This window comes from Pteronotus mesoamericanus, unplaced genomic scaffold (genome assembly GCF_021234165.1).
Source record: "Pteronotus mesoamericanus isolate MK-2021 breed Mesoamerican mustached bat unplaced genomic scaffold, CSHL_Meso_final contig_1193, whole genome shotgun sequence".
NCBI lineage: Eukaryota > Metazoa > Chordata > Mammalia > Chiroptera > Mormoopidae > Pteronotus > Pteronotus mesoamericanus.
The window spans coordinates 193,273-221,173 of record NW_026555039.1 but is presented as its reverse complement, the minus strand read 5'-3'; the positions used below and the strand labels follow the sequence as shown (position 1 = coordinate 221,173).

At 63.2% G+C, this 27,901-nt stretch overlaps 1 protein-coding gene across 2 annotated transcripts; it reads right to left on the bottom strand.

Annotated features, from left to right (window-relative positions):
• Positions 1–886: 886 nt before the first annotated feature.
• Positions 887–27,901, bottom strand: PLEKHG5 (pleckstrin homology and RhoGEF domain containing G5). Of its 2 annotated transcripts, XM_054583267.1 has the most exons (21): positions 27,850–27,901; positions 26,913–26,989; positions 11,364–11,493; positions 10,338–10,440; positions 9,922–9,982; positions 9,561–9,652; positions 8,969–9,105; positions 8,548–8,687; positions 7,960–8,148; positions 7,688–7,876; positions 7,288–7,383; positions 6,620–6,670; positions 6,185–6,334; positions 5,729–5,839; positions 5,454–5,603; positions 5,240–5,377; positions 4,963–5,082; positions 2,557–2,689; positions 2,349–2,464; positions 2,044–2,243; positions 887–1,667 (listed from the first exon to the last, which is right to left on the bottom strand). In XM_054583267.1, exons 1-21 carry the CDS (start codon positions 27,851–27,853, stop codon positions 887–889), a joined length of 3,168 nt encoding a protein of 1,055 aa, XP_054439242.1. In that variant the 5' UTR covers positions 27,854–27,901. The 2 variants fall into 2 exon arrangements, with proteins under 2 accessions (XP_054439242.1, XP_054439235.1); XM_054583260.1 differs by lacking the exons at positions 26,913–26,989; positions 27,850–27,901 and adding an exon at positions 17,395–17,524.

The following is a 27,901-nucleotide window of genomic DNA, read 5'->3' as shown; positions in this document are numbered from 1 at the left end:
CTGGTGACCTCTGCCCCCTAGTTCACTCTGCTTCCCACAGTGTCCTCCCGTGGTGGCCCACCACCGATGGAGGGGGACAGGAGCTCAGCGCACCTGAGTCCAAAAGCAAAAGACTCTTCTCAGTGGAGTATATACAAGTCTTTATAAAAGAACCAAAAGCTCAATAAATATGCAACTTTACACAGAGCCCAGCCCAAGCCTGGGGTGGCCAGCGGAACCGGGAGGGAGGGAGGGAGGCAAGGGCAGGTGAACACCCCATTTGGGGCCAGAGGTGGGCGGCCTGGGAGACCAGCCCCGCGGATTGGAGCTGGTGGCTTCGGGGAGTAGTGGACACAGAATCCAGGGCAGGGGGCGGGTTAGTGAAGGTGGCGATCGTGGGGGGTGGCCCTGAGGGGCACTGCAGCCTGGGCCTCTGCCGGACCCTCCTCCATCTCCACCCCGTCGGGCAAAGTGCGAATTGGCCTGGGCGGCGGCAGGGGCCCTGCCCGGCACTCCAGCTTGTGCGCACGGGAGGCAGCGGCTGGAACAGGGGCCGGCGTGCCCCAGGAGGCATGCTGTCTGCTGTCCCGCGGTCAGTGGCACCCTCAGGGGCCTCCCTCTGCTCAGACCTCCCTGCAGGGGAGGGGAGAGTTCCCTTGCTTGGCTAATGCCCCTCAGAGGGACCCTGGCCACCCTCGGCTCCCCACCAGAACCCTTAGACCTCTTCGCCACTGCTCTCTGAAGACCCCTTACCCCTGCTCTGGGGCAGGCCTCACGGTCCCTCCTCCATCTACATCCCCAGATGCCACCCGCTCCCAGCCACAGCGGCGCCCCTGCCCACTCCCAGGGCTCGGTGCCGCCCGTGCCGGCACGCTGGGGCCACTTGCCCTCTCTCCACCCAGGCCACTCACGAGGCAGTGAGCGTGGAGTTTAGCAGCAAGGTGGTCCTGATTCGGTAGAGCTGGGCCAGCGTCAGCTTCCTGTGCTGGGCAGACATCCCCGGGGGGGGCTCAGGCTGGACCCTGGGCGAGGCCCCTGAGGGCAAGTCTCGGCTCCTCCCCGCGGGCCCTTCAGGCTCCCCGGCCAGGTAGGTGGTTCTGTCCGCCACCTCTGACGGCCGAGAGCCACTGCCGGGGCTTGGCGCCCCCCCACAATTCCAGCCAGGCCCAGCTCCCCGAGGGGGGCCCTGAGTCCTGGTGCCAGTGGCCGTAGTGGCCAAGCAGAGTTCCGACAGGCTGCGGCTGGGGGCTGGGGGCGCTCCGTGGGCAGTGGCTGCCGACAGCAGCTGGAGGAGGCTAGCCTCAGATTTGGACTTGAGCAGGTGGGGCAGGTGGGGCAGCAGCTGGACGGGGGTGCGGCGGCGGAGGCGGGGGGAGGGCGCGGGGGACGGGGCCTGCGGGGACTCTGGGAGCTGGGGCACTGGCTCCGCCACGGGAGCCGGAGTCACAAAGTCCCTCAGGGAGGTGGGGGAGAGGGTGCCGTAGGCAGAGTCGATGGAGCAAGAGCGGCTGTCCCCGGGACCCAGGGGCAGCAGCTCGCTGGTTGGCGTGACAGATGAGGCAGTGGTACTGAGAGACGTCTCGTCCGACTGGGAGCTGAAGGGGCCGCCCTCGAACTCAGGAGAGGACAGCGTCTCCCCAGGCTCCACCACCACCATGGCGAGGGTCTCTGTGGAGCCGTCTGAGGCGCTGCGGGGCCGGGAGGGGAAAGTGAGCCCAGGCCCAGGACACCCGGCCGGCCTGCTGCAGCCTGTGCCAGGCAACGCAGCGGTCCACAACCCCGTCCTCCCCGCACGCAAGGCTCAGAGGTGGCAAATGTGGGGCAGGTGCCCCAGATTCCCCGACTCCTGGGCCCACAACAGACACCAGCAATGGCATCTGTCCCCACCACAGAGCTCTTTCCTGCTGGATACAGTCTGAGAGTCCTCAGCTTGGCTCCTGGCAGCTACTAATGACCCTGAGTAGGTGGTCAAGTTGAAAATCGTCTGCCAGTCCCGCCTGGACAGACGGTGGTGGAAGACAGAACCCGCCTGGGCCCCCACTGGGTGGTCCTGGGCTCGCATACCAGTGCTGGGAGTCCAGGCTGTTGCTGCTTTTGCGCAGGATGGTGGGGGAGCTGGCAGCCGAAGTGCTGCTTTCCCCACCTTCCTCGTCCTCCTCATCTTCCTCCTCGTCCTCCTCCTGGTCGTCTTCCTCCTCTTCCAGGCTCTGCAGGTGCTGTTGGCCGCCCGGGTGCTCCTGCGCACGCAGCTGCTGCAGCTGGTTCTGCAGGTGGAGGTGGGGGTGGAGGTGCGTGGGGCAGAACGGGCTGTGCGCAGTGGCCCCACCAGGCTGCCCCGCCCACCCACCCACCCCGCGTTCTACTCTCACCTGGGCATTGTAAATGGAGTCCACCCACCCACGGCACAAAGTCTGGCCGCTGGCCTGGAACGTGTAGGCCCCCACGGCGCTGTGGAACTCATTCAGGTAGATGAGGAGGAAGGAGCCTAGTTAGGAAGGGCTCAAATCAGTGTCAGCTGAGGCCAGGGCCCCTGCCCGTCCCAGCCCCAACCCGGGAGCAGGGGGCGGGGCTCCTCACCGGGGTCCCGCAGCTCCCGGCACACGATCTTGTCCACCAGCAGCGGTGGCCTGATGACCTTGGTCCTCTCAGCCTTCTTCACTGCCTTGGTCACCAAGAGCAAGTCCGTGAAGAGGAAGCAGTACACGTCCATCTGAGGGCAGGAGGGGGAGCAGGAGAGGCCAGGGGTCAAGGCCGGGGTCCTGGGGCCCCGTCTGCGGCAACACGCTCCCCTGGGGGCGCTCGGGCCTTGTCACACACTGCCCCCGCCCACCCCCATGAACCTGAGAGCAAAATCAAAATGCAATGCAAGATAATTTTCTTTCATCAAGCTATATACTTGTGACTTATTTCAATTAAAACTTTACGTTAAAAAGGAAAAGGGAAGTAATCTTAAAAGCATGCCTTGCAGGCCCTGGGTTATTCGGTGCCTCAAGGGTTAATGTAGCTCAGGAGCAAGGGGGTGGGCTGTCCCTGGCTCACCAGGAACCCACATGGCACCAAGTGGGCCGGACAGATACCCGACAGCCTGTGACCCTGCCGCCGAGTTTGTAAGGAGTGAGGTGCAGGCAAGGCCAGAAGGGAGGGGTACGATACATTCCACACGAGGAAAGGAAAGAGCCTACAACCAAGGACACCCAGCAGGCTTATTGTTCGGAACCGAAGGAAAGGTTGAGATTCTCCCAGACAAGCAAAAGCTGAAGGAGCTCGTCTCTGTTAGAGCGGCGTTACAAAAAATGTTAAAGGGAATTCTCTCTTTTATGAAAGATTTTACTTATTTTTAAAGGGTGGGGACAGGAGGGAAAAAGAACAGGAGAGAAATATTGATGTGAGAGGGAAATATCAATCAGTTGTTAAAGGGAGCTCTTTAAACAGGAAAGAAAAGGCCAAAACTAGAAATAAGAAAACGTGAGGAAAAAAACCTCACTAGTAAAGGCAAACATAGAGTGAAGAGAGTAGACCAACCACTTATAAATACTGTACAGTGTGAAAACAATCAAAATGGCAATAAGTATGTACCTATCCATAATTACTTCACAGGTAATCTGACTAAGTGCCCTATTGAAAGAACAGAGGGTGACTAAATACATAAACAGCCAAGAGCCGTACGGATGCTGCCTTTGGGAGGCGCCAGGGTGAAAGACACACACAGACCAAAAGTCAGGGGAAGGAAAAGATGTTTCATGAAAATGTAAACAGCAGCAGCAACAAAAGAAGCTGGGAGAGCAATACTTGTATCAGACAAAATAGACTTTAAAACAAAGCCTATAACGAGAGACAAAGAAGGGCCCAGCAACTCCACTTCTGGGCCCTTATCTGAAGAAAACGAAGCACTAATTGAAAAGGATACATGCACCATGTTCATGGCAGCATTATTTACAACAGCCAAGATACGGAAGCAAAGTAGGTGTTCATCAATAGATGAGTGAATAAAAAAGCAGCGCACATACATAGCCCTGGCTGGTGTGGCTCAGTGGGCTGAGCACCCGCCTGAGAACCGAGGGGTTGCTGGTTTGATCCCCAGTCAGGGCACGTGCCTTGGTTGCAGGCCAGGTCGCCACTAGGGGGCGCATGAGAGGCAACCACACATGGATGCTTCTGTCTTCCTCCCTCTCTGTCTAAAAATAGCCTTTTTTAAAAAAGTGGATACGTGTGGGCACGTGTATGTGCATACTGACGTGCACTGCAGTATCACTCAGCCATGAAAAAGGATGAAATCTTGCCATGTGTGACACAGACAGACCTGGAGAATATTATGCTAAGTGAAATAAGTCAGAGACAAATATCGTATGCAGCATTTCACATACGCGTGGAATCCAAAAAGCTAAACAAATGAATAAACAAAACAAAAAGACTCACAGATACAAAAAAACTGATAGTGGCCACAGCGTTGGGTGGTGGGGATGCGGGCAAAAAGGTGAAGGGGAGTAAGAGGGACAAACTTAGAACACAAGTCAGTCACAGGGGTGCAAAGTACAACACGGAGAACAGTCAATAATATCACAGTAACTTTGTACAGTGGAGTTTTTGTGGTGATCACTTTGTAAGGCATATAAATATGAAGCCTTACTATGTTACACATCTTTAATATAATATTTTATATTTATAATATAAACATACTAATTTATGTTATAAATATAAATATATTAATTTATATTAATAATATTTAGTATAATACTCCATGTTAACTATACTTTAATTCGAAAGAGCTTTATGTTCCGGAATAGGGGGAAAAAAAGGGGAAACTGCAGGCAGATCATTCTCTCTGATGTGACCCCAAGGTCATTAGCTCTCAAACCGCCCACCTGGCAGGGCAGCTGAGCACCTCGGACTATATCCAGGAGGTGCTCAGGAAGGGCTGGGCCACACCTGCAGCACACGGACGCGAAGGGCACGGGCCCTGGGTACGGGGTGTCCCCCAGTCACCTTGCTGTCCTTCCCCTCCTTCATCCTCAGGCTCCCCTCCAACAGCAGCTGACGGGTCTCCTCGGGGGAGGCACCAGGGATGGGCGCTGTCAGGTCCAGGTGCAGAAACTCCTTCAGGAGCTGGTGGGAGGAGGGGGCCGGGTGGCGTATAGGTGTGGCAGAGGTCAGGGGCTGACCTTCCGTCTCTGCTAGAAGTCCTCATGCGAGGCTCCGGCATGGCCCCTGCCTGCCAGCCTGGCCCACTCTCCCTCCCCCGCCGCGGGGCCAGGCCGCCCACCTTGTCCACCTCATCGTTGCTGCCTTCCACCACCTCGTAGGTGTCGATGCGGCTCACCACGGCCGCCAGCCGCTGCCGCTCCTGTCGCTGCCGCATGCACGTGTTCACCTGGTGGATGAAGCGCTCCACGGAGCCGATCTGCGGGGCGGACGAAGGCTCAGCACCAAGGAGGGGCTGCGAGCCTCCGAGGGACCCTGCCCGCTGCCCCGGTTACCATGGTGACGACGGCCTCCTTGGCTCGGGGCTCCTCCGTCTTCCTCAGCACCGACTTGAGCAACAGCGGGTACTTGGTGAGCCTCTGGTGGGGCTTGGCCAGCATGTCACTCAGCTTCAGCCGCTGGCACTGCTGGTGCTTCTCGGCCCACTGCGGCAGGAGGGGCGGCGGGGCGGGGCTCAGGGCAGGCCACGCCCACCACCCCGCCCGCGCCGCCCCGGTGGGTGCAGGTCCTGCGCCTCGCCTCGGCCCATCAGCTCGCTCCCCGCCCTCACCGTGACATAGGCCCGGAAGAGGTCGTTGTCACGCAGCAGGCCGCGCATGTACTCCATGCAGCCTTCCTCCTCCATGCAGTACCGGATGTATGGCTTGAAGAGGGAGCCGAACTGGCGCAGCGAGGAAGAAACACCGGTTACCCGGTGCTCGCCGAGGGCCGGGCCCTGCCGCAGCTCTTCCTGGCTGCACTTCTGCGACCACCCCAGCAGGTGGCACGCTTATTATCCCTATTTCCCATATGAGGAAACTGAGTCTTGGCGAGGGTGACCACCCTCGGCCAGATAGCAAGGTGGACGGCCAGATGGGGTAAACCCGGGTGACCGACTCGGAACTCTTTGGCTCTGACCACTAGGGGTCGTGCGGAGCCACTGGTCCAAGGGAGGCTGGGGTGTCGGACAGATGGGATAGGCTCCCCGGCCCTGTTCCCGTCACCCGCGCCCATGTTCAGCCCGTACCATCTTGAAGCCTTTGAGGAAGTCCCCGGGCTGCAGCAGCGCCCGTGTGCGCCGCGCTTTCTCCAGCACCGGCGCCATCACGCTGCCCCACAGCCCTCGGTGCAGACGCGCGATCTCGGGGATGTTGCTGAACAGACGCTCCGCATCCACCTGAGGAATGCGGAGCGGGAGGAGCGCTGGGTCCCGCCCCCAGCCTACCGTCCTTACCCTGCCCCTACCCAGCCCCCGTACGTCCCACCCTTTCAACTCCACACCTATTCCCCGCCCCCCTACTCCCTGATGCCAGGCTGGGCCCCAGGCCCACTGCCCCCGCTGGTCCTGCTCTCTTCCAGCGCCACCCCCCACTTAAGCCCCTCCCCATCCCAGACGCCCCGCCCCGCCAAGCCCAGGCCCGCCCGCTCCTGTACCCTCCCCACCCCTAAAGCCCCGCCGCACCTCACACAGCAGCCCAGACTCTTGCAGGTTCAGGAGGCAACACAGGAACAGCTATAGGGGTAGGAAGCACTGAGCTTGAGGGGGTGGTCCCAGTCCTGACGTCCCACCCAGATTCTTAGGCTCCCCTCTCTCCCTTAATCCTCCCAGGAGGCCCTGAGGCCCCCTGGGACAAAGAGGATCACCTGGCCCAGGCCTTGGCTGGAGCAAAGCTTGCAGCCTGGCCTGGGACACTCTCCTCCTCCTCAGACCTGGCTCAGCCTCTGAGTTTCAGCTCAGGGGGTGCCCTCCTTGAACCTCCAAGCCCAGGACAGGTGCTCCCCCCAGGTCAAAGTCCCTACTCCCCAGTGCCTACCCACTCTGTCTCCACGTCTAGGGTGTGGGCGGCTGGGCACCTGCACCCAGCAGGTGCTCAGGAATAGCCGTTGAATGAGGGAGTTAAAGAATGAAGCCTGTGTTAATTCAGCTCCACCCACCAAACCTACCGGAAGCCCTGTCCCCTGTGCTCCGGCGTGGGAACCACCTCCAGCCCAGGGCAGAGCCTTCCTCTGGTTTTCCTTCCCCTTTGTTGCCCTTTGATCCTTCTGCAAAGGCCCAAACTGCTCGGGGATGCCCAGAGGAGGCCAGGGGAGGCAGTGGGGTGGCCCTGGGCCCTGTGGCCCCCTACTCACATTAGTGATCACCCGCAGTTTCTTAATGTAGGAGGCTTCCGTGTGCAGGAGCTCCCACACCGCCTCCTGCTGGTGGCACTGCCTCCGGGTCAGCTTCTGTGGGAAGAGCAGGGGCAGCCAGGGAGGGGCAGGGTGAGCACCCCTGCATGGAGGTTCCCTTCCCCAGTGGAGACACAGAGGCCCCCCAAGTTCTGGGCCCTCCTCTGCCAACAAGACGTCTACAGGACACATGGAGGGTTCCCTTCGCCTCGGTTTCCCCAGAGTGGGCTAACGACAGCGGCCTGACAGGGCTGTCCTGCAGAACATCCTGTCACTGGGCCCTCAGAAGGGTCCCACCAAGTGGAGGGATAATGTCCCCCTTTCCCCACAAGAGGGAGGAGGGGGCTGTGGCGGCACCCACCTCGTGTCCGTCAATGAGCTCCCGCCAGCTGTCCTCCAGCCACAGGCAGGCGTCATCCTCGTCCTCCTCCTCATCCCCTTCCTCCTCCCAGGAGTCGTGGTCAAAGCGCAGCCTCCGGGGCAGCCTGGGCAGCCCAAAGAGGCCATAAGCGTGCAGCTTGCTCTCCAGCTGCTCCATCTTGTCCACCTCCTGGGAGGAGACCAGGGTCAGGGTCAGGGTCAGGGGTCAGGGCCAACCCGCTGCCCTGACCCAAGGCCCACGGGACCGCATACCCGGCCGAAGGTGCTGGTGCTGGGGCCTGAGCTGAAGAAGCCGCTGAAGCGACTGGCGGCCCGGTTCTTCCAGCTGTCGTTGCCACCGCTGCTGGGCAGAGAGCAGCTGGAAGGCGTGGGGGGCTCCTGCCCAGGGATGCTTGCCTCCCCCAGGAACTCCGACATGTTCTTTCGCCGGCGGCCAGGGGCCTGGCCAGGGAGGAGTAGTCAAGACCAGCCCCACCCTGGCCCCCACAGCCCCCCACCCCGGTCACAAGCCCGGAGTATGTGTGGAGAGTCACACACACACACACACACACTCACAGTCACATGTGCTTAAAAGTACAGCTCCGAGAGGACCCACCACACACACACACAGCCAGTGACACGTGAAGTCCCGCCTCCCCCAGCAACTGCCTGGACACACACAAGCACGACCCATGCATATGCTCTCCGGGCACCAAGCAGACTCCTGGAGACAGACCCACCGCCTGAGACCCAGCGGGCCCCCGATTCTCAGAGCCAGCCTCATTTTCCGGAACGGGAGATTATAGCCCCAAGAGAGAGCAGTGAGGGGCCCAGCCGACTTCCTGAGGCCCTCCCCCTCACCAGGATGTCCAGGCTCTCCCGGCGGCTCTGCGGGTCCATGCGCTCCAGCGCCGGGGGGCAGGCTGGCCTCAGGATTGGCAGACTCAGGGACTTGGGGTCCTTCACTCCCTGCTCCGCCTTCCCCTCGTCCCCTGGCTTGGCTAGGGCAGCGTTAGGGGACAAGGAGAGGTCCTCAACATGGAGGTCCGGTGTGGGGGGCTGTTCTCTCTCCCCCAAGGATCCAAACCGAGGCCTCATTGCCCTCCCTGAAACTCCGCCCTGCCAGCACTGGCCACACCCACCACAGCCCCAGAGAGACACCTGTATGGTAATGAGCCTGCTCAAGGCCAGGGCCAAGGGGAACCTGAGCCTGGGGCACTGCACTCACCTCCAGGAGGCCTGGCCAGGCCCCAGCCCCTCTATCGCCCAGCCAGCCACTTACCTTTGACCCGCAGGTAGTGTCCCCCGAACCTGTAGGCCTCAAAGGTAAGAGACAGAGGTGTGTTGGACTGGTCCAGGTAGATGTCCGCTTTGCCCAGTGCGATGCCCTTCCTTTCAAATATGGGCAGCAGCACCTCCCTGTTCCAGGACGGGAGCTGTGTCTGTTAGGGGTCAGCCACACAAACCCCCACCCTAGCCACAACCCCAGCTCCCCTCTCCCCCACCTTCCCAATGGAAAAGGGAGACACCCACGGGGTCACACAGGTACACAGACACCCAGGTACATGCCGCACACACACTCCTGTCCAGAGAGGTGTGTCCTGCACGTGTTTACACACACTCCTGTCTGCACACTAGGGCAGACAATCACAGGCGGGCCACACCCCGGGACCGGGCCATGCAGACAGGGAAGGAAAACATACACAGGTGCGCAGGCCCGGTCGCACGCTCCCTCAGGCTGGCGTTCGGGCCACGAGGGTCCGTCGCAGGTGGGGACAGGCTCACAGGCCACCACACAGACACACACACTCCTCTCCACAGGGGACTGGACCTGCCCACTGCCCACGCCCACACTCAGGCCCACCAAGCCCTACCCCAGTGACTTCTTCTTCACCGCCGGGACGATCTCCGTCTCGATGTCCACATTCAGGTCAAATTTCAGGGTGAAGCACTCCTTGCTTGGGTCCTGAGTGGACGTGGGTCTCAGCTTCCGTGCCCCTGTCCCCCGCCCTCCCCACCCCATGGTCCAGGAGGGGAGAGAAGGCAGGGGCCCGCCGGCCCGCCTCTGTCCCAGGGAGGCCACTGGCGTCCCTCCGGCCTCTCGGGAGGGACATGCGGGGCCCATCCCCGGTCCTGGGGCTCAGGGCAGGCAGGCCCAGCCTCTCGGGAGGGAAGGAAAGGGCCTGGGGGAGGCAGAGGCTGTCCGGCCCCTTTGCCGGCCCTTGGGCTCCTTACGTCTGTGTGTCTCCTCCTGGCTTTCTTCTTGGAGAGTTTCAGGCCTGTGCTCTTCCGGTCCCTGCAGGGAAGCCGGTGAGGACAGAGGCTGGAGGCACAGTGGCTCCTTGCCAGAGTGTGTTCTGAGTGGGCCCTGGCTGGCCTCCCACACCTCAATCACCCCAGGTGACCAAGTAACTGGAGCAGTCAGACAGGCCAGCCGGCGACGGGACTGTGCGCCCTCTGGTGGCCAGCGCAGGACTCACACCCAGTGGCACCTGGTCAGGTGAAGCCCTGGAGGCTGGCCAGGGCAGCCCCAGGCACAGGGAGGGGTCTCCAGTCAGCCCACCTGAAGCCTCTGGTGCCTGGATCTCCGATCTGAGACCCAGCCTTGGGGCCCCTCAGGGGTCTTCTCTGCCCACCCGCCCCTCACCTACCCTTTGCCATCCATCGAGTTTTCCTCCTCCTCCTCCAAATCCACTGCAGGGCTGGTGCGTGGGGGGCATGATCGGGTGGACACGTTCCGGGCCAGGACGGAGCCTTTGGAGTAGAGTGGGGGTGGGGATGTGCCTGCTCCCTCCCTGGCCCTCCTCAGCCTCCCAGCACGCCCCTCTCTAGAGGGGCCACTGCCCGCTGCTGACCCTGTGCCCCGCAGCGAGCAGAGGCCCTTTGGCCTGTGAGGAGAGGGGCTCAGTTGTCGCTTATCATCTGTTTATTCCCCGACTCAAAAACACACGGGGACCCTGAGAGGACACAGCAGGGGCTGCCCTGCTCCCCATACAAGTCCTCCTCAGCCTCAGTTTACCGCTCTACGAGATAGGGACGAGGAAGCCGGCCCTGGGATTGTGGCAGGAAGGGACCGAGGTCCACGGCTTTCTCTCGGGCCTCCCCACCCCCACCCCGGTGACAACACCCAAAGTCCCAGGAGGCCCTGGCAGAGGGGCAGTCTTTTGTGCCTCTGACCAGCTGAGAAAGAAGACAAAGCGTTGGCACCCCAGCACAGCCAGTTGGCGGTGGGCCTGGGCCAGGTCCCTATTCAGCAGAGGGGTTTCTTGTTTCCTGCTACAAGTTCCTCTGACCTGCCCCCCGCCCCCACTGCCTCTATTCCTGGCTGGAAGGTTTGTCCAGAAGTCCCCTGCCCGAGGACAAGAAGAAGGGGACCTTCCCCACACTGGCCCCCATCCAGGGGCAGGGCCTTCGGGGGGAGGTGCAGACCCACCCCCAGCAGAGATGGGTCTGCTCCCAAGGTGGGGCACAGTCCCCAGCCTTTTCTCCCGTGAAGAAACTTGTGGAACAAAAGGGACTGAACCGTACTTGTGTTTCATCATTGACAGTGGACTCTTGTCCTTCTGACGCTCCTGTCACGGGTCCAACAGTAACCAAGACACTGTGCCCCCAGACAGGGATTCCGGAACAACCCTGGGGACTCCGGGGGCCGGACGGGGGCCCCGATGCGTGCTCACCTTGGGGGGGCAGGTCGAAGCGGACATGCCCGTCGTAGTGCATGGCGCTGTGGAACTTGCTGTCACAGGCCGCGCAGAGGTTGAGGGGTCCCCGGTGGTGCAGCTGCTGGCAATCTGTGTGGTGGCATACCTGCGGGGCGAGGGACAGGAGGTGCGCGGGGCTGCGGCCCAGACCCCCGCAGGCCCCCGGCCCGGCTCCCGGGCCCTCAGGGGCTGCTCACTTCCACCCATCCTCCCCCGACGCAGCGCCTCGCGCTCAGTAATTCTCTCCACAAGCGTTTCACAAGCACGACCGTGTGTCCATCCCAAGGGATGAGGGGAAAAGCAAGCTCTGCCCAGGAACGCGGTGCCAAGGGGCAGGCTTGCTCTCTGGGGGGGAGTGGCCACCAGGCGGGCGCGGCCAGGGCCGCCTCCTGGAGCGTGGGCAGGAAGGACGCCCAGAAGTGAACTTCGGTTTGGCCCGCATGCTGTTTCGGCCTGAACGGCCCTCCCGCCGCCCCCCTCGGAGCCTCCGCCCTCGGCTTGGGGACCTGTCTGCCCCTGAACAGCCAACCCTGCCCAGCTCCCAAAGTCAGGTGGGAAGCGGGTACAGAGGCGTCGGGGGCAGGTGTGGATGTCTGGGTTCCCCTGCGGTTGCTTACGGACGTGGTCCCCGATTTACCTTATTGCCCAGGCCTACCTCTCCCCGACCGCCACACACGACTTTCCCATCTGCTCCTTCGTCCCCCGACCGCCCACGGCCCACCCCCGGGACCCCGCTTCCTACTTTTCTAGAGAAACGGAAGCCATCAGACGCCGAGGGCCCGTGAGCCCCCGCCCCCACCACGTCCGCCCACCTGCCCGGGGCTGTGGGGGGCTTGGCCCCGCCCCAATCCAAAGCCGGCCTACCCCCGAGACCCACACCCCTCTGGCCGGGGTGTGGGGACAGGCGGGGGACAGGACGCGGCACGTGCCCTCTCCTCCGTCCTCGGGCTGCCTCTCCCATCCACATACCAACGCGTCTCCTCTCCATCTCAGCTGCGCTCTGCCTCCCCGCTTCCTCTACCGCAGGGGTCCCCAACCTCTGGGCCGCGGACCGGTTCCGATCCGGGCCTGTCAGGAACCGGGCCGCAGAGCGGGAGGTAGGCTCGAATGGAATGCTCTTGAATCATCCCCAAAACATCCCGCCTACCCCCGTCCGTGGAAAAACTGTCTTCCACGAAACCGGTCCCTGGTGCCAGAAAGCCGGGGACGGCTGCCCTGCAGCCGCACTCCCTGAACCAGGCCTCCGCGCCTCCGCACGCCCTCCCAGCCTCTCCTCTCGTTCCTCTCTCTTCCCCAGCTTCACGTCTGAAAATATTTCAGACCTACAGAACGCTGAACAACCAGCACAACGACATCCACACACGCTTCCTGCTGCCCCGCTTGTTCACATTTTGCCACACTGGCTCTCGCGTTACCCGGCCCCCGGAGCAGAAATCCAGAGGTCCCCTAGGAGCGCGAACGTGCTACAAAACCCGATGCCACCGCCGCTCCCTGCACACGGTGCCCAGTCCGGGGAGAGTCTAGCTCTGCATTTTCCCAGCCGCAGAAGTCGATGTTTTTCCCGTTCAGGAGCCAATCAATCGAGGTTCACACACGAGTTTGGTTGCATCTGGTTATTCCTTTAAGAATAAATGCCCCAAGCCCTGGCTGGTGTGGCTCAGTGGATGGAGCACTGGCCTGCAAACCGAGGTCACCTGTTCCATTCCCAGGTGGGACACATGACTGGGTTGGGGGCCAGGTCCCCAGTAGGGGGCACGAGAGGCAACCATTCACTGTTTCAATCTCTCTTCCTCCCTCACCTTCTCTCTAGAATAAATAAAATCTTTATACTAAAAGAAAAAAAGGAACACCCCGATACTTTTTTTGTTTGTTTTTCGTGACATTTGAGAGTTTTCAAGTGCCCGAGCCAATGGTCTGGCAGGAAGCCCCTCCAGGTGGACTTGTCTGGGGACCGCGGGCGTGGCAGGCTGGGCATCTGGGCAGGGACACAGAGAGCTGTGTGACTTCCGAGCACCCACAGCGCCAGGTCCTTTGCAAAACCCCTTTTTCTCTGTGTAATGAATACGTCATCTGTGGGGTGACACTCTGAAGGACCCCTCCCCCACCGGTCGCACACCCCGGGCGGCAGCATTCATCCGAGACTCCTGCCTGAGCCAGCTGCCATCGCGACGGCAGACCTGGGCACTCCCGACTCGCCCCGCGTCTCTCAGACCCTCTCCCTCAAGTCCGTGCCCCCGCCCGTCCCACACCAAACTCGCCCTTCTCCCACCAGCCTCCCCGCGTCTAAGGCCCCTTGTCTGTTCTCACGGGACCCAGCACCTGCCATCGGTGGTCTCTCTGACACCATTTCTACCTCGGTGCCCCGGACCCACGCTCAGCGGGCTCCCTGCTCACCTCCCACCCGCACCCGCGGACCCCTTCTCACCTTCACCCACACCCTCATCCCGTGACTCAGTTGGTCTCAGGACTGGGAACACCACCCAGACGCCGAGGGCTCCCAGGGTTACATCTTTGGGCAGGACCTCGACCTCAGGCCAGACCGCCCTCCTCCCTTCTTCCCTGGAGTCTAACGAGCACCCCAACTTCTGCACGCAGACTCCCAGCTTCTCCAGGCCGCTCAACTATCTCCGTCAACCCAACCACCTCGACCAATCCAAGGCCTTCTAGTTGTAAGGGGCCGGTGTCCAGCACAAAGACAGGTTCAGCTCTAACTCCTGGAACCTCAGCATGGGACCTTATTTGGAAATAGGGTCGTTGCCCTGTCATTAGGTTAATATGAGGTCATCCTGGAGTCTATAATCACAGAGTATAGACTACGGAGTAACCATACGACTAGTGTCCTAATATGGAGAGACAGAGACGCAGGGAAAAGACCATGTGACATCGGAGGCAGCGAAGGGAGTGACGCATCTACAGGCCAAGGAGCACCTGGGCCCCCCACCTCCCCAAGAGCAAGGACGGCCTTGTCCTCAAGCCCTGGAGGCGCACCGCCCTGCCTATGCCTGCAGCCACCGGAGCTGCGAGGACAAACTTCTGTTGCTCTGAAGTCACCCAGCTGGTGTCAGCTTGTGACGGCAGCCCTGGGAGACTCATACATTAGGACGAACATCGTGGGGTCACCTCCGACCTTTCTGTTCCACCCCCACCCAGCCAGTGTGAAAACTCTCCACCTTTACTATCTGTAGCTTCAACCAGGCGGGCCACGCTCTCCAGCCTCCCCAGCCGGCACTGTCCCCAGGCCCCAGCCGCCGGGCCTCCCACCTCTCAGCTGGATTTCAGCAATGGCCTCCTGACCGGCTCCCGGCTCCCCGATTCCGCCCCGCCCTCCAGTCTGTCCTCCAAGAGACCAGAGTGGACCCCGTTCAAAGAGGGGGCACAGGTACCTACTCAAAGACACCTGCAGGGGCCTTCCCTGTCACTCAAGTATGTGGGTTTGGGGGGCCTCCCCCTGCCCCCCTCCTGACCTCCTGCCCCGACTCGCTGACCCTCAGGCACACTCCCCGCTCTGAGCCTTGGATCTGCGAGCCCCTCGGCCTGAAACGCTTTTCCCCAGATACGGAAGGACGGGCTCCGCCCTGCAGATCTTCACTGCACTCACCCTGCGGCCCTTCCAGCGTTTCGGCTCCCCTAACCACCTGCCCTCTGCCCCCTCCCGCTCCGTGGCGCTCCCCTCTACCCCACACCTGCGTGTTTTACCCTGTCACCGCCACACCTTGTCCGCCCTGCGAGGACCCCACGCGCTGCCCTTCCTGCCGCCCTGCCCTCTCAACAAACACTTTTCTATTGTTCGGGCAACGGAGGGTCGCTGAAGAGTTTTTGGCTGTGGAGAACCCCATCTGAAATTTTCAAGATGCCAGACAGGGTGAGGAGAGCCTGGACAAGAGAGACCGTGGCCGAAGGGAGAAGGGCGGAGGTGGCCGAACAGGCCTCATCCACACTTATGATGTGGCCGCCTGTGTGCCCGGGGCTGCTCTCGGGGCTCCTCACCCAGGAAGCAGGGGCTCCGATCGCCCCTGCTTTACAGAAGAGGACAACAAAGCTCAGGGAGGTGAAGCAGCTTGCCTACGGTCACACAGCCGGTGCAGCCAGGGCTGAGCCCAGCCAGTGCGGCTCTAGACGGCAGGTTTCCGCCACCTTCTCGCCATCTCTCGGGGGCCTGAGAACAGAGCGCCCAGCGGGGGCGGGGGGGCGGGCCTCGCAGCCTGGGGCCGTGGAGACAGCAGGGAGCCGGTGGTAGTTCAGCCGTCAGGCAGGAAAGAGGCAGGCTGAGGAGGACACTTGCTCTGGGGGCCCCGGGCCCGGGACAGGAAGCGCAGACACTGTGGCCTGGGTGCCCCACGGCGGCCCGAGTGCCCGGTGTCCCCACTCCCACACCCTCTCCCTGGGGTCTTCAACATGTTCTCAGGCTCTGAGACAGCGCTGAGGGGCTCCCTTCGGCCAAAGAAGCCCGTCCTGTCTTCTTCATCTGAATCAAGTGTGAAAACCGCCATCCTCAGCCGCAGCGCTGCCTGCCCGCCCCCCTCCCCAGGTCCCCAGGGCACGCCGACAGCTCACAGAGGGTCTGGCTTTGCAGCGTCTTGGACCGCCCCCACCCCAGCTCCAAGCACCTTCTCCTGACAGTGAATCTGGGGAAGGCCCCCGCCTGTCAGCCCTCCTTCCCACGGCCCTGCCGGCGGCCCGCTCTGCAAGCCTCTCGCCCCCGGAGTCCGGCCTGGCACAGGCGCCCCCTCCAGCCCCCACCAGGCCGCTCGGGGCCGCCCCCGCAGCCACGTTTGCCGAGCCAGGCTCCCAGCCACCCAGCCCTGGCCTCACTGTGGGTGGGGGGTGACGGGGCGGGAACCACGCCAGGTGGCAGGGGTCCTGCGGAGCGTCTCTGGGACCCTCCCACACCAAGTCCCCAGTTCTGTGCCACAATCTCATTGTTATACCAAGTATGTAGATGGCAGGTTTTACACTTCTTACAGGTAAGATTCACTTCTTACAGCAGATTCAGAATTCATGCAATATTTAGTGAGCACCTATTAGTGCCCACCCTGTGGCGGCACCGGGTTCCCTGGGGACACTCAGGAAGGTCTTTCCCAGCACCGTGGCGGCTTCGGTGCGGCCGCCACCACAGCACCTCTGCCTCCCACGACCAGCCCTACTAAGACAGGCACTACCGGTAACGATGGGCCAGGGCCCAGCCTGCCCGCCGCCTTGCCTCCATCGCCCTGAAGCCCCCAGGCTCAGGCCTACGACCCCCACTTAATCCAACAGGTCCGGTTGAGGCTGAGGTTCCGGGAACCCCCAGGGAGAACCAGAGCCCCCTGGGTGGGCACAGCTCCCTCCCATGTCTGCTCCCCAACCCCTCCTCCCATCTCCCTGGCCAAGCCCCAGGGTCTCCTACAGCCTGCTCCAGGGGCGGGGCCTCCCCGGAGCCAAAGGGCGCTACGTCGGACCCCTCCTCTCAGACCCAGGGGCCTGCTGCCCACCACCCCCACCTTCTGAGGGCAGTGGGGGAGGGGCATCGGGAGTCCAGGAACCATCGTTCCCAGATTCAATCCAGAGAATGGAGAGCCCACACAATCCAACAGCCAGGTCACAGCGTCTCAAAAGGCAGCGAATGGACCAGGGCTTTACAAACACAGAGGGGGCCCTGGGGAAGCACGGTCAAGGCCCTGCCCTACAAGGATGCCCTGCACCGGAAGTGGCTTCCCCCCTCACCCAAGGGCGGGGGGGGGGGGGGCCAGAGGCAGGCGAAAAGGGGTGTGACAGGCCTGGGCGGAGGAAGGGAAAGGGGAGGGTTGGCCCCGGGACCCACAGGTGTTTCCGGAGGCAGCCCCAGACACAAAAGACCAGGGTGGTCGACTCACCTCTGCTGCCTGGCCCCCTCGGCGGCGGGGTGGGGACACCCATTTCAGGGCCCCAGCCTCCACGGTGTGCGCCCAGACAGGGGGATCGGCCGCTGCGTGTCCCATCCCGCCCTGGAGACGTGCCCTGCCCCGCCCCGGCTCCCCGTGCCCCATACCTGGCCTTCCCGGTCGCGGGCGTGCCCTCCCGCCCAGTAGGGCGCAGAGTCCCGGGAGGGCACCCCAGGGCTGGGCCTGGAGGTCGCACGGTGCCCGGAGACGCCGGGACCCGTCCCCATGGCGGCCGGAGGAAGCGGCGGTTTGCGCCGCCCGCCGGACAAAGCGCGGAGCCCTGCTTCCTGCCATTGTGCGGCGTGCCCGCCCCAGCCGAGCCTGGGACCCCGGCGGGAGCGACGGTGGGGGGGAGGCGGGGGGCGGGAACACCCATCCCACCCGCGGGGTCTGGCTCCGCCTCCGCCAGCCCGGGCCTCCGCGCCGACCCCCAGCCCCGACCCGGGCACCAAGTGGCCCCCTGGACTTGCTCCTCCTGGGGGAGCTCCTGAGTGCTTGCGGCAGAAGAGAGGGGACAGGGACATAGTCCCCCTCGGTGTTCAGACCCCGCTCCCCGTCCAACCCGGGACACCCCTCTCAGCTCTGACCTCAGACTGCCCAGCCGCACATCCGGCGCTCAGAGGGCCTCCCGAGGGTCATCAAGCGGCGGCGCCAGAGACCCCGCCTCGCAGCCTGGGGCGCAGACCCTGCTCCTCCTGCCCAGGCCGGCGCCCAAGGCGGAGGCGGGGAAGGCCCGGTAACCACAGGTGGAGGCGCAGGGGGAGGGCGGAGGCTCTGGGCGGAAAGGGCGGGGAAGGTATTCCTTTGGGAGCCCCAGGAGTGGGGTGAGAGGGGTCAGGAAAACCCCGCAGCACAACTTGGCGATCCTGGAGGTCCCAGCTGCTCCCACTGGGTGCGTCCGCGCGCCCCACCGCCAGGGGGCGCCAGTCGGGGCCCAGAGGAGGCCCACCAGGGTGGGGTATGGTGCTGGGGTCCCCACTGTAGCAGCCGTGTCAAAGCTCTTTTACTCTCATTCCCATCGCGTGGGGGATAAAGGGACATACGAGTCCACAGGCAGGGCTAGAATCTAGGCTTCTAACTCTGAGGTTCTGGAATGGCCTCTTCGGGACACTCCGGCACCCATGGGGCAAGGGGACCATGCTGTCATCGGCTGCCCACCCCTTAGACAGCTCCTCCTCAGTGTGGCCCTGGGGAGCGAGGTTGAGGAGGGGTCGCCTCTGGGGATGGCCCTGAGGAAGGCGGCAATTTCACCAGGGCTGGGAGGTTCCAGGCGCTGCCTCCACTCCCGCGCCCGACTCCTTCCCCGTCCATACCACAAGCATTGGAAAAGTGAAGTCCGATCGATCACGGAACCTCCCCCATACCCCCCTTGAACTTCTCCAATAGTGTAGAATAAAATCACAGCACAGCCTGGCTGCCACCTCCCCTCCTGGCCAGCGAGTCCCATACGGTGGCCCGGCACGCTGGCCTCCCCCCCCCCCCCCCCCCCACTGCGAGCCGCCTCCCCAGCACAGCGCCTGCACGTCTGGGTCCGCTGTCTGGAACACCATGGGCCTCTGATCTCCCAACGGCTGGCAATGCGCCCCAACTTAAATGCTACCTCCCCAGGGGGCCTTCACCCTCCTCACAAAATAAATAGCCCCTCACCCTCCTACTCTCAGATCTCTGAAAGTGAATTCTTCCCTCCTAAGTGTTTACCACCTGAAGTTACTTTACTTCTTAGCTCGCTTGCCCACCGCCTCCCCTGCTAGCACACCCGCCCCCGAGGCCAGGGTCTTGGCTGTCTGGCCCATCCTGCACCCTCGACACTTAACCAGTCCCAGCGCATGCGAGGGGCTCAGGGCGGACTTGATGGTGACCGCGTGAAGCAGCCGAGGGAGGGCCTTCACGCCAGAGAAGGCCACTGGGGCAGGGAAGGTCTCAGCGAGGACGTCCCTTCCTGCGGCCAACAGTCAACAAGGCCCCCTGCCCGACCACAGGCTCGCCTGCTGGCTGGGGCAGGTCGGTTTCCACATCAAATCCCGGTGGCTCTGCACACGATCCCTGCCCCCGCTACTACCCCATAGGCCAGCGCTGAGCCCTCCCAAGAGCAAGGCCTGTCCCAGGAGTTTGGAGCAGCAGATCCTGCTCACTCTTCTCCCAGATCCTGGGGAGGAGATGCTGTTACTGTCCCCGTTTAACAGGTCAAGAAACAGAGGCTTGGAAAGGTGAAGGGACTCGCCCCAAAGCCACCAGCTAGTAAGTAGGAAATGAGCGCCCGGGCTCTGGACCTCTCCCTGTCCCAGGCACAGCTGAGTGGCAGTTCTGGCAGCAGTGCCTTGGGGCCCGCCCCCTTGAGGACAAGGTGTCTTCCAAAGCCAGCTTAGGGGAACCCACTGACCTGGGGCAACAAGGTCAGATCAGAGACCACCAAGGCTGGGCTGGGGCAGGTCACTGGAAGTCACCTGAGTGAGCAGGCCCTGGCCATCCCTGAATCACGCTCCTGCTTGGTCCTCCAGTCAGGGTGGGGGTTCCCCCTAGAGGGCCAGGGCCCTGCTGTCCCAGGGCCCAGTGTGCAGAGCTCAGGAGCCAACAGAGCTGGGGAGGACAGGAGGCCCTGCCTGCGCCAGGGGAGGGAGGAGCCCTCTGCAGGTTCCTGGTCCCCACCCCCTCCTCTCTGGGAGACAGAGCTGAGATAGTCCATGCCCTGCAGCAGGCCAGAGAGGTCCCAGCCTCTGACTTGCTGGGGAGGGGCCCTCCCCAGCCCCGCCCCAGCCCAGCCCCTGCTCCAGGCCCCTGAGTCAGGGCCGGCTTGTTGAAACTGATACCCAGAAACCAGATGCTGGGGCTGATGAATAATGGAGTCTCCAAGGCAGGAGCCCCCTCTCATTTCCCCCAGCCCCAGAAAGAGAGAGAGTGGCCTGTGGGCACTGCCACCCCCACAGTGGTTGTGGCCCCGCCTGGTCTGCAGTGGGACAGGGAGCTCTCTGCCCCGGAGCACGCGGGTATGGAGCAGGGTCTGGGGCCCGCTCTGCACTCTGCCCTCAGTGGAGTCAGCAGCTGGGGCTCCCTGCTGGAGGGACACCCCTGCCCAAGGCTCCCACCCGGGCTACGCGCCCCGGGGAGCAAGCTGGCCCCGGGGCCCCATCCGGCACCACGGAAATCCAGGGGTGGAGGCCGCATGCGTGGGCAGGCCAGCCAGGGCCGGGCCAGTTCTGCCAGGCTGCTCGCCTCATTCCCAGCGGCCTGCCCAGCCCCACCCTTCCCTTCGGTCGGGGCCTCACCCTTGTCCTCTGGGCGCGAGGGCCACCTGGAGGCAGAGCCTGCCCTAAAGCCCTGCCGTGAGCTGGGCACATGGCAGAAGCGTAGAGAACCTGTCCACGGCCAGGCCCACCGCACAGGCCCCCAAGCCAGCAAGGCCCCCTCCTCCCCAGTCTGGCGGGGACCCAGTGCCAAGGAGAGGCAACAGCCGTGGTCCCCTGCCCTGCCCCAGCACAAGTGTGACTGACCCTGGAGCCTGGGACGCTGGCATCGCAGCCAGCGCCTTCCCCAGCACCGTTCTCCAGTGCCAGAGGGAAGGCTCCTTGGCAGGGAAACGGGGGCAGGGGGTGGGGGAGAGGGCATGTGCCTGGGCTGCTGAAGACGGCGCCTGGGGCCCACCTCACTCTGCCCTTACCCATCTGTGCAAAGAGGGCACGGGCCAGTTCTCTAGAATTTTCTTTCTATTGATGGCTTTTGGGTCCGAATGTGTGCCCAGACCCTGGCCAAGAGGCAAAGGAACAGTAAAATCTGCCTCAAGTCCCCGAGCCTGGGGGAAGTTCCTGAGGAGTCTTTAGGGCCCAGGGACCCCGGCCTCCATCTCCCGGCCTTTGGTTCCGGCCGGCAGGGCTCTCCTGAGTTGCTGTCCTCTCTCCCCGTCTCTCCCCTGCCATATGCCCCCAGCCACTCCACTGCCGGACACGCACTCTCGCCCCCTGCCGGCCTCCAGAGGACTTTCTGCCTGAGACCCACTGAGACGCCCAAATGGGGCAGGGTCCGCGGAGCCTCCTAACCGCCCAGCGATGACGCTCCTCCGAGCTACAAACCTCACCCCCCAGGGCTGGGGCTCCACAGGCTCTTCACGGCCTATCTTGGAGCCGATGACATCCTCGAATCACTGGGGCGCGGGCAGGGGCTTGGACCCATTCCACCCGCAGAGGTAGAGCCAGTGGCGCCCATCCTACCCACCTGTGGGCCTGGGACTCCGCGGGACTTTCCACTCCGGGTTCTGTCCATTAACTTAGAGGGAGCCTCAGCGCAAAGACCCGCCCCCGTCCTGATCGCAGCTTCCCGGTGAGACTCACCTAGGGACCTGGGTCTCCTCCCCTGTAGCTGGAACTCGGGCCAAAATTGTCCAGTTCTCTGGGGGGCGCGAAGGGCTAGGGGGCCCAGAGCTTTGGGGAGGGGCAGGGCGGGGCAGGCTCGGTCGCTCTGCGCCGGCGGGGGGCCCTGGGCGTAGGGGAATTACGGTAGGCCGGCGCGGGCGCTACCACCTGGGCGGGCCGGGACGTACCATCGGCGCGCCCGGCTCCGATTAGGGGAGCGCCGGCATCCCGGGAAGGGCCCGGCGGCCGACGGGGCGGCCCAGGCGGTGGCAGGAAACCCAGCCGGCGCTCGGGGAGCAGTAACCTAGGGTCCGGGCTGCGGGGAGGAGGGGAGGCGATTGTCACTGTCCCCGAGGGGCTGGCCCTTTACAGAGCTCCAGAAAGTTTAAAGTCTGTGGTTTTTAACCTGGGCTTTAAGTCAGAGAAGCTCGCCCATCCTCACGGCAGGAAGCTGCCCTGTCCGGCAAGAGGGGCCCCAGGGCATCCAGGCGGAGGGACACGCAGGCCGAGCCCGCCCTGGGAATCGCCCCAAGCCAGGCTCGCTTCCTCTCCACTATAAATGGCTGGATTCTGAACTGCGCCTCGGTGGCGCCTGAGAAACCCGCCTGCCTGTCTCTGCGTCCCCCTCTTTTTTCCTGGCTCAGGCACGGCCTGGCTGGGAAAGGGGCCGTGCGCCCTTTGGTGGCTCCCAGCTCCCCTCTCCTCCGGGAACTTGGGGTGCAGGGAGTGCATGGGGACACAGGGGCACCGCTGAGGAGGCAGGCGCCCTGGCCCCACGCACACCTCCCCCTTCCCTTGAGGTGGGTGCAGTGACCTCGGCCACCCTGGGGCAGATCTTGGGCCAGAGACCCAGGGGGCCTCAGCTCAGGCCCACCTGCATTTTCTCAATCAAAGACCACATCCCTCAGGCCCCTCAACAAGCCTGGAGCCCCCTCCTGGCAGGTGCGACCGTCCTTAGGGCTGGATCCACACCAGAGCTACTTATCTGGGCCAGGTCACATGTACTGGGTCATCTGTCTCTGCCTCTTGGGTCATTGCCCCAGACTTCAGGTGCCCCCCCGCCCCCCTCCCGCCTTGAAATTCCTTCGCCAAAGCCCAGGACTGCTGGGCTTTGCTTCTCTGGTCCTGCCCCTCTCTCCAGGTGCAGGCTGGGCAGCCCCTTGTCCGCAGCTGTCCAGCATCTGAAAGGACCAGTTATCTCCAGGGAACCCCAGAACCTGGCCGTTCCCAAGAGCACCCTGGCCCCCCACCTCTTATGCCCAGGGGAGTAGGTGATTGCCTGGCCCATGACTCACCACATCCTGCCCACTCTTCCTCCACAGGGACCTCAGGCCCACCCCTTCCTCTGCCTCGCGTCCACGTGTCCACTGGACTTCATCTGGCCACCCCTGCCCTTGACACACACACACACACACACACACACACACACGCCCTCATCCCTGCCTCCTCACAGCCCATCCTTAAGCTGGGAGGGAACTCTGAAGTCAGCAAATCCAGCCTCTGCTCTCGCTGCTTGAATACTGCTAGGCACAGGGTGCTCACTGCCTAGGCACATCGGGGAATGGCTTCAGCTGTTGCAAACTCCCGCCTACGCTGAACCCACGCTCACCTCTCTGCCAGGCCCTTCGGGGCCTTTCCTCCTGGCAGCTCCTCCATAAGGACACACCGGCCTGGGTGGTCTGCCCTGGCTAGTCACTTTGCCTCCCTATGTCTCAGTGGCTGTCTCCTGAGTGGGGATGAGGTCGTCCCTCCTGCCAAGCGGAGGCACGAGGGCTGGGGAGGTCCCCGTGGGGAAGCCTGGCAGGCCATACAATAGGTGCTGAGGACATGGTGGCTGCCAGACCATCACCTTTGAGGATGATGCACTGAGGCGCCCCTCTCCAGGATGAACACCCCCAAACCTTCTACCCCCTGAAGTGCGGTAACCCAGTGTCCCCAGGGCCAGTGTCAGCCCTCACCCATGTCTCCTTGGGACCTGGGGTGCCTTCAACAGACTTTGACCAAAGAGCCCAGCTCAAGAGGGCCCAGACCCTGTCCAGCTGGTGGTTCCCTTGCAGAAGAGTGGGGACACCATCGCATCATCCCTGGCCCCAGGGAGGAAGTGACCCCTGCCCCATCTCCCCACGGACCGCAGGAGCTCTGCTTGCCAGGGGAACAGGACAGAGGCACCGTGACCATGTGTCCGCTGGGTGGGGGTGGGGGGGTCGGGGATGGGACCCTGGGCCGTCTCAGATCTCAGGGAGGGGAAGGAAGGTGCCCCTAAAGCCGGGGCCTCTCTCGCCCTCTGGTGGACGAGCATGTGGTCACAGCCGGCATTCTCTTGAATACCTACAGCGTGCCGCGCTCTGTGCCACGCACCCCACATGCAACCTCCTTGTGATCCTCGTCGCAACACACCCGGGAGTGAGGCTCAGAGCGGTGTAGTGACTTGCCTGGGGCCATGCAGCTGGAAACAGGTGGACTTTGACTCGAGCTCACAGGTGTGGGCTACTCTACACATCTTCATCCTGGGGTCTCCTAGGCCAGGGGTCCCGAACACCCGGGCCGTGGACCCACACAGCGTGGCCTGTTAGGAACGGGCTGCACATCAGGAGGTGAACAAGCAAAGCGTCACTTCCATTATGCTCTGAGCTCCACCTCCAGTCTCCCTGCCACCCGCCACCATCCCACCCAGAGGAAAAATTGTCTTCCAGGAAACCAGTCCCTGGTGCCAAAAAGGCTGGGGACCGCTGTCTTAGGCAGATGGTGCAGACTCCTCACCTGAATCCAGTGTGCTCCGCATCCAGCTCTAGCTCCTCTCCCCTTCCTCCAGGCCCCAACACCGCCCCCTGCGCACTCTGCTCTCCTCTGTCTCAGTACCTCCTCATTCCTCGGGATGCTAGCAGCCTCCTCCAGGAAGCCCATCCTGGTAGCTTCCTGCCCCCGGAGTGAACTCCAGGGGAAGGAAGCAGGGGTGGGGCAGCTGATTCATCCCCGGAGCCTCAGCACCCGGGAGTGATTGAAACAAAACCTCAGGGTGGGCCCAGAAGAAGGGTCCAGGCCTGTTGAAAGATGGCCCTGCCCCCAGGGCAGCCCGGGGGGCCAGTATGGCAAAGCCCAGTCCTTGCCTCCCTCCTCCCAGCGGGGTGAGGATGTCAGCTCCTGGAGGCAGGACCTCTGTTTCCCGGACGCGTACAGGGTCTAGGACTGGGCCTGCCGTGGCAGATGCTTCAACCTGATTCGGTCCCTGAATGATGTCATCCCCTTCTGAAAGCTCACTACCCTGCTGGCTGTTCCTAGAACGGCCGGAGAGGGGACAAGGAGCCAGGCTCTTGACCTCACTCCAGGCCACGCTCTGCCAGTCAAGCTGCGTGATGTGGGCACGTGCTTTCACCTCTGTGAGCCTCAGCTCCTTGCACGTCACGTGGGAAAAATAATAATGCTTTTTTCCTGAGGTTCTCACAAGGGTTCAGTGAGGGCCTAACACATAAACATGCCCAGTCAGCGGTGCTTCTTCTTATCCCCAAACTGGCTGTCGCTCACCTCCTCTCACCTCTCCTCCTGCCACCTCATCCCTTGGCAAGACCTGCCTCCATATTCCTGCCTGTGGCAATTCCCCCTTCCTGCTCGCCTATTGATGGTTTTACAGCCACTAGAGGCCGCCTCCTCCAGGATGCCCTCCCTGACTAGCCCTCCTCCCTCTGATCACTCAGGTTCCTGAAGTGAGTCTGCGCCATTTGTCCCAAAGTGGGACCCACCAGTGGCAGGGCTTGGGTGCTCCCCCTGCAGCCCAGGCAACTGTCTAGCTGCTGATGCCACCCTCAGCGCTGCTGAGCTCCAGGCAGACCAGGGCTGGCTAGGCCCTGAGGACTGCAGAGGACCCAGCTCAGACCCTGCGGACTCGCTCAGAAACCAGCTCTCATCCACGGGCCTCATCTCTGCGACAGCCGGACCCTCCTACCCCCGCTTCCGCCTGCAGCAGCAGCGTGAGGCCCCGCCCCAGGAGCAGCTGCCCACCGCAAGGCTGCCCACCGCAAGGCCGCCCAGACCCGCCACGCGTTGTACGGTGAGGGTAATGACGCCAGTTTGTTGCCAGGAGCCCCCATCTGGGGGAGAGGCAACCATCCAACACCAGAGCCCCAATGCCAGGCACCCTCCGTGCCAGCGGATTGTGTCTGAATCACCGACACCCCCTTGCCTGGTGACCACGGCAACTGGAAGCCTCCCACTCCGCTCCCCGCCCCCAGAACAGTCCTCCACGTTCCTTCTAACTGTTCCTTCTAAACGTGGTCTTCCTGTGCAGAGCGTATGCGTGTGTGTCTGGGTGGAGGAGGGTGGTCGGCGGGACCAGGGGAGGGGGTGGCATGTTTAATTTCCTGCAGCTGGCAGAGCCGAGCTCCACAGCGGCGAGGACCCCGGCTCTGGGCTCCGGATTCAAATCTCAGCTCCACCACATCCTGGCAATGAGTCCCCGGGTGAGCCACTGCCCCTCTGAGCCTCCATTTCCCCATCTGTAAGTGGGAACAATGACAGGACCAAGCTCAGGGGGCCCGAATGAAGCAACACGGAGTCCTCAGAGCCTGAGACATGGCAGCTTGTGGCTGTTATTACTATTGTCACTGAAATGGGTGCTGGGAGGAGACCAATTCCTGGCTCGGCCTCCCCGGAGCTGCAGGGTCTCAGCCACGTCACAGGGCCTCTCGGAACCTCGGCATCTTCACCAGCAAAATGGGGCCGTGACGTCCTCCCGGCAGAGCGCCCACGAGCGACGCACAAGGCACAGAAAGTGTGTGGCACAGTGCCCAGCACGTCGCAGGCAGAAGTGCTGCGTCCTATTGATCATTGTCCCCCTGGTTCTGGCCCCTCCTCAGCCCCCGGGTCCTGCTACCCCGGGGCCACAGCCACTGCCGCCAAGTTCCAAAGTGTCCCTGACCCACGTCCAGGCCAGAAGGGTGGCCTGGCTCGTAGGAAGAGGGCCAGCTGGATGGGGACAGAACCTTGGGGGGGCCCTTCCCCCTGCGGAGTCTCAGCTTCCTCATCCGTGACACGGGGCTCCAGCTCCTGTCACCTTTGGGACACCTCTGTCACGGGTGGCCCTGCTTTTGCAGTCCTCCCTCCCCACTGCTCCGGAGCCAGCCACCCAGTGTCCCTGCCCACCCGTGAACCCAGACGGCGCGGGGGCTGAGCCAGCTGCAGCCTTGCCGGGGTCCCGTGGACATCCATGTGTCTGTGCCCCAACAGAAAGGACGACTAGAGCCCTGTCCCCCAACTCCCAGCAGCCCCCAGGCCCTCCGGCTCCCTACCTTGGCCGCCCGTCCCTTGTCCATGCAGCCGGGGTTCTGACAGCACAGGCCCTTCTCCTCCGCCAGGCTCCTGGCGTCTGCGGGGGAGACAGCAGAAGGTTATCAGGCGGGTGGGGCCCAGGGAAGGGTGCGCCCCAGGCAGGGGCACCCAGGCTCCCCCAGGGCCCCAGCAGTCTCCCCACCAGAGGATGGGTGGGGCTGTCTCCTCAAACCTCCCTTCAAAGGAGGTCAGTGTCCCTTTCTCTTTTAAATGCCATCTTATCTGCACGGGAATCTGTGTGCAGAGCCCTTTTCTTGTGGCTGCTCCCCAGGGAAATTGTCCAGATTCCACGGGGAGAAACGGCTTTGGAAATAAGCTGCTCCCTCCCTCAGTCCCACAAGTATGGGAGGGGGGTGGCTCAGTGACCTTGTGGGGCTCCTCACTTCCGCGGGGACCCCTGCAGGACTGCAGGAGGGTGGGGAGGGGGGTGCCCAGTGGCCCACGGACCCTTCCTGCCTCTGCCCTCCACAGCACTCTCTGTAGGGACGCCCTTCAAAGGCCCAGGTGGTCCCCCGTACCCGCCGTCCCTCTCTGACACAGAATCCGGCCCCCTCCAAGCTGCCTCTCTTCCGAGGAGCTGGGGTGCAACTGCGGAGGGGGCAAAGACGGGGCAGAGAAGAGGCAGAGAGGCTGCCCGCCCCGGCCAGCTTGCAGGGCCGGGGGAGGGGTGCTGCTGACGCGAGCCCCAACACGGGGGCAGAGTTTGGACCCCCGCCGCCCTGGTTCCCAGGCCCGCGTCCACCTCCCGCCTCGGGAAGGCCTTCCCCAGAGGAGGGCGCGGACTGAGCCCCCGCCGCGGCGCCCCTGCCCGTCCGCCCCTTCCCCGAGCTGGCGCGGCGGCGGCGGCGGGGCTGGTGGGCCTGCACGGCGGGGCATGGCCAGGGGCCCCGCACTCACCCATGGAGGAGGCGCCGGGCGGCCGGGGGCGCGGGCGGGGCGAAGGACGCCG

Bases quoted from the DNA above. Each gene is read 5' to 3' on its own strand.
- PLEKHG5 (XM_054583260.1), bottom strand. From the start codon at position 17,514: ATGGGGACGGGTCCCGGCGTCTCCGGGCACCGTGCGACCTCCAGGCCC. The intron at 11,494-17,394 runs GTATGGGGCACG...CTCGCCCCGCAG, and splicing joins CCCGCGACCGGGAAGGCCAG to GTATGCCACCACACAGATTG. The intron at 9,983-10,337 runs GTAGGTGAGGGG...GCTTCCCTGCAG, and splicing joins AACTCGATGGATGGCAAAGG to GGACCGGAAGAGCACAGGCC.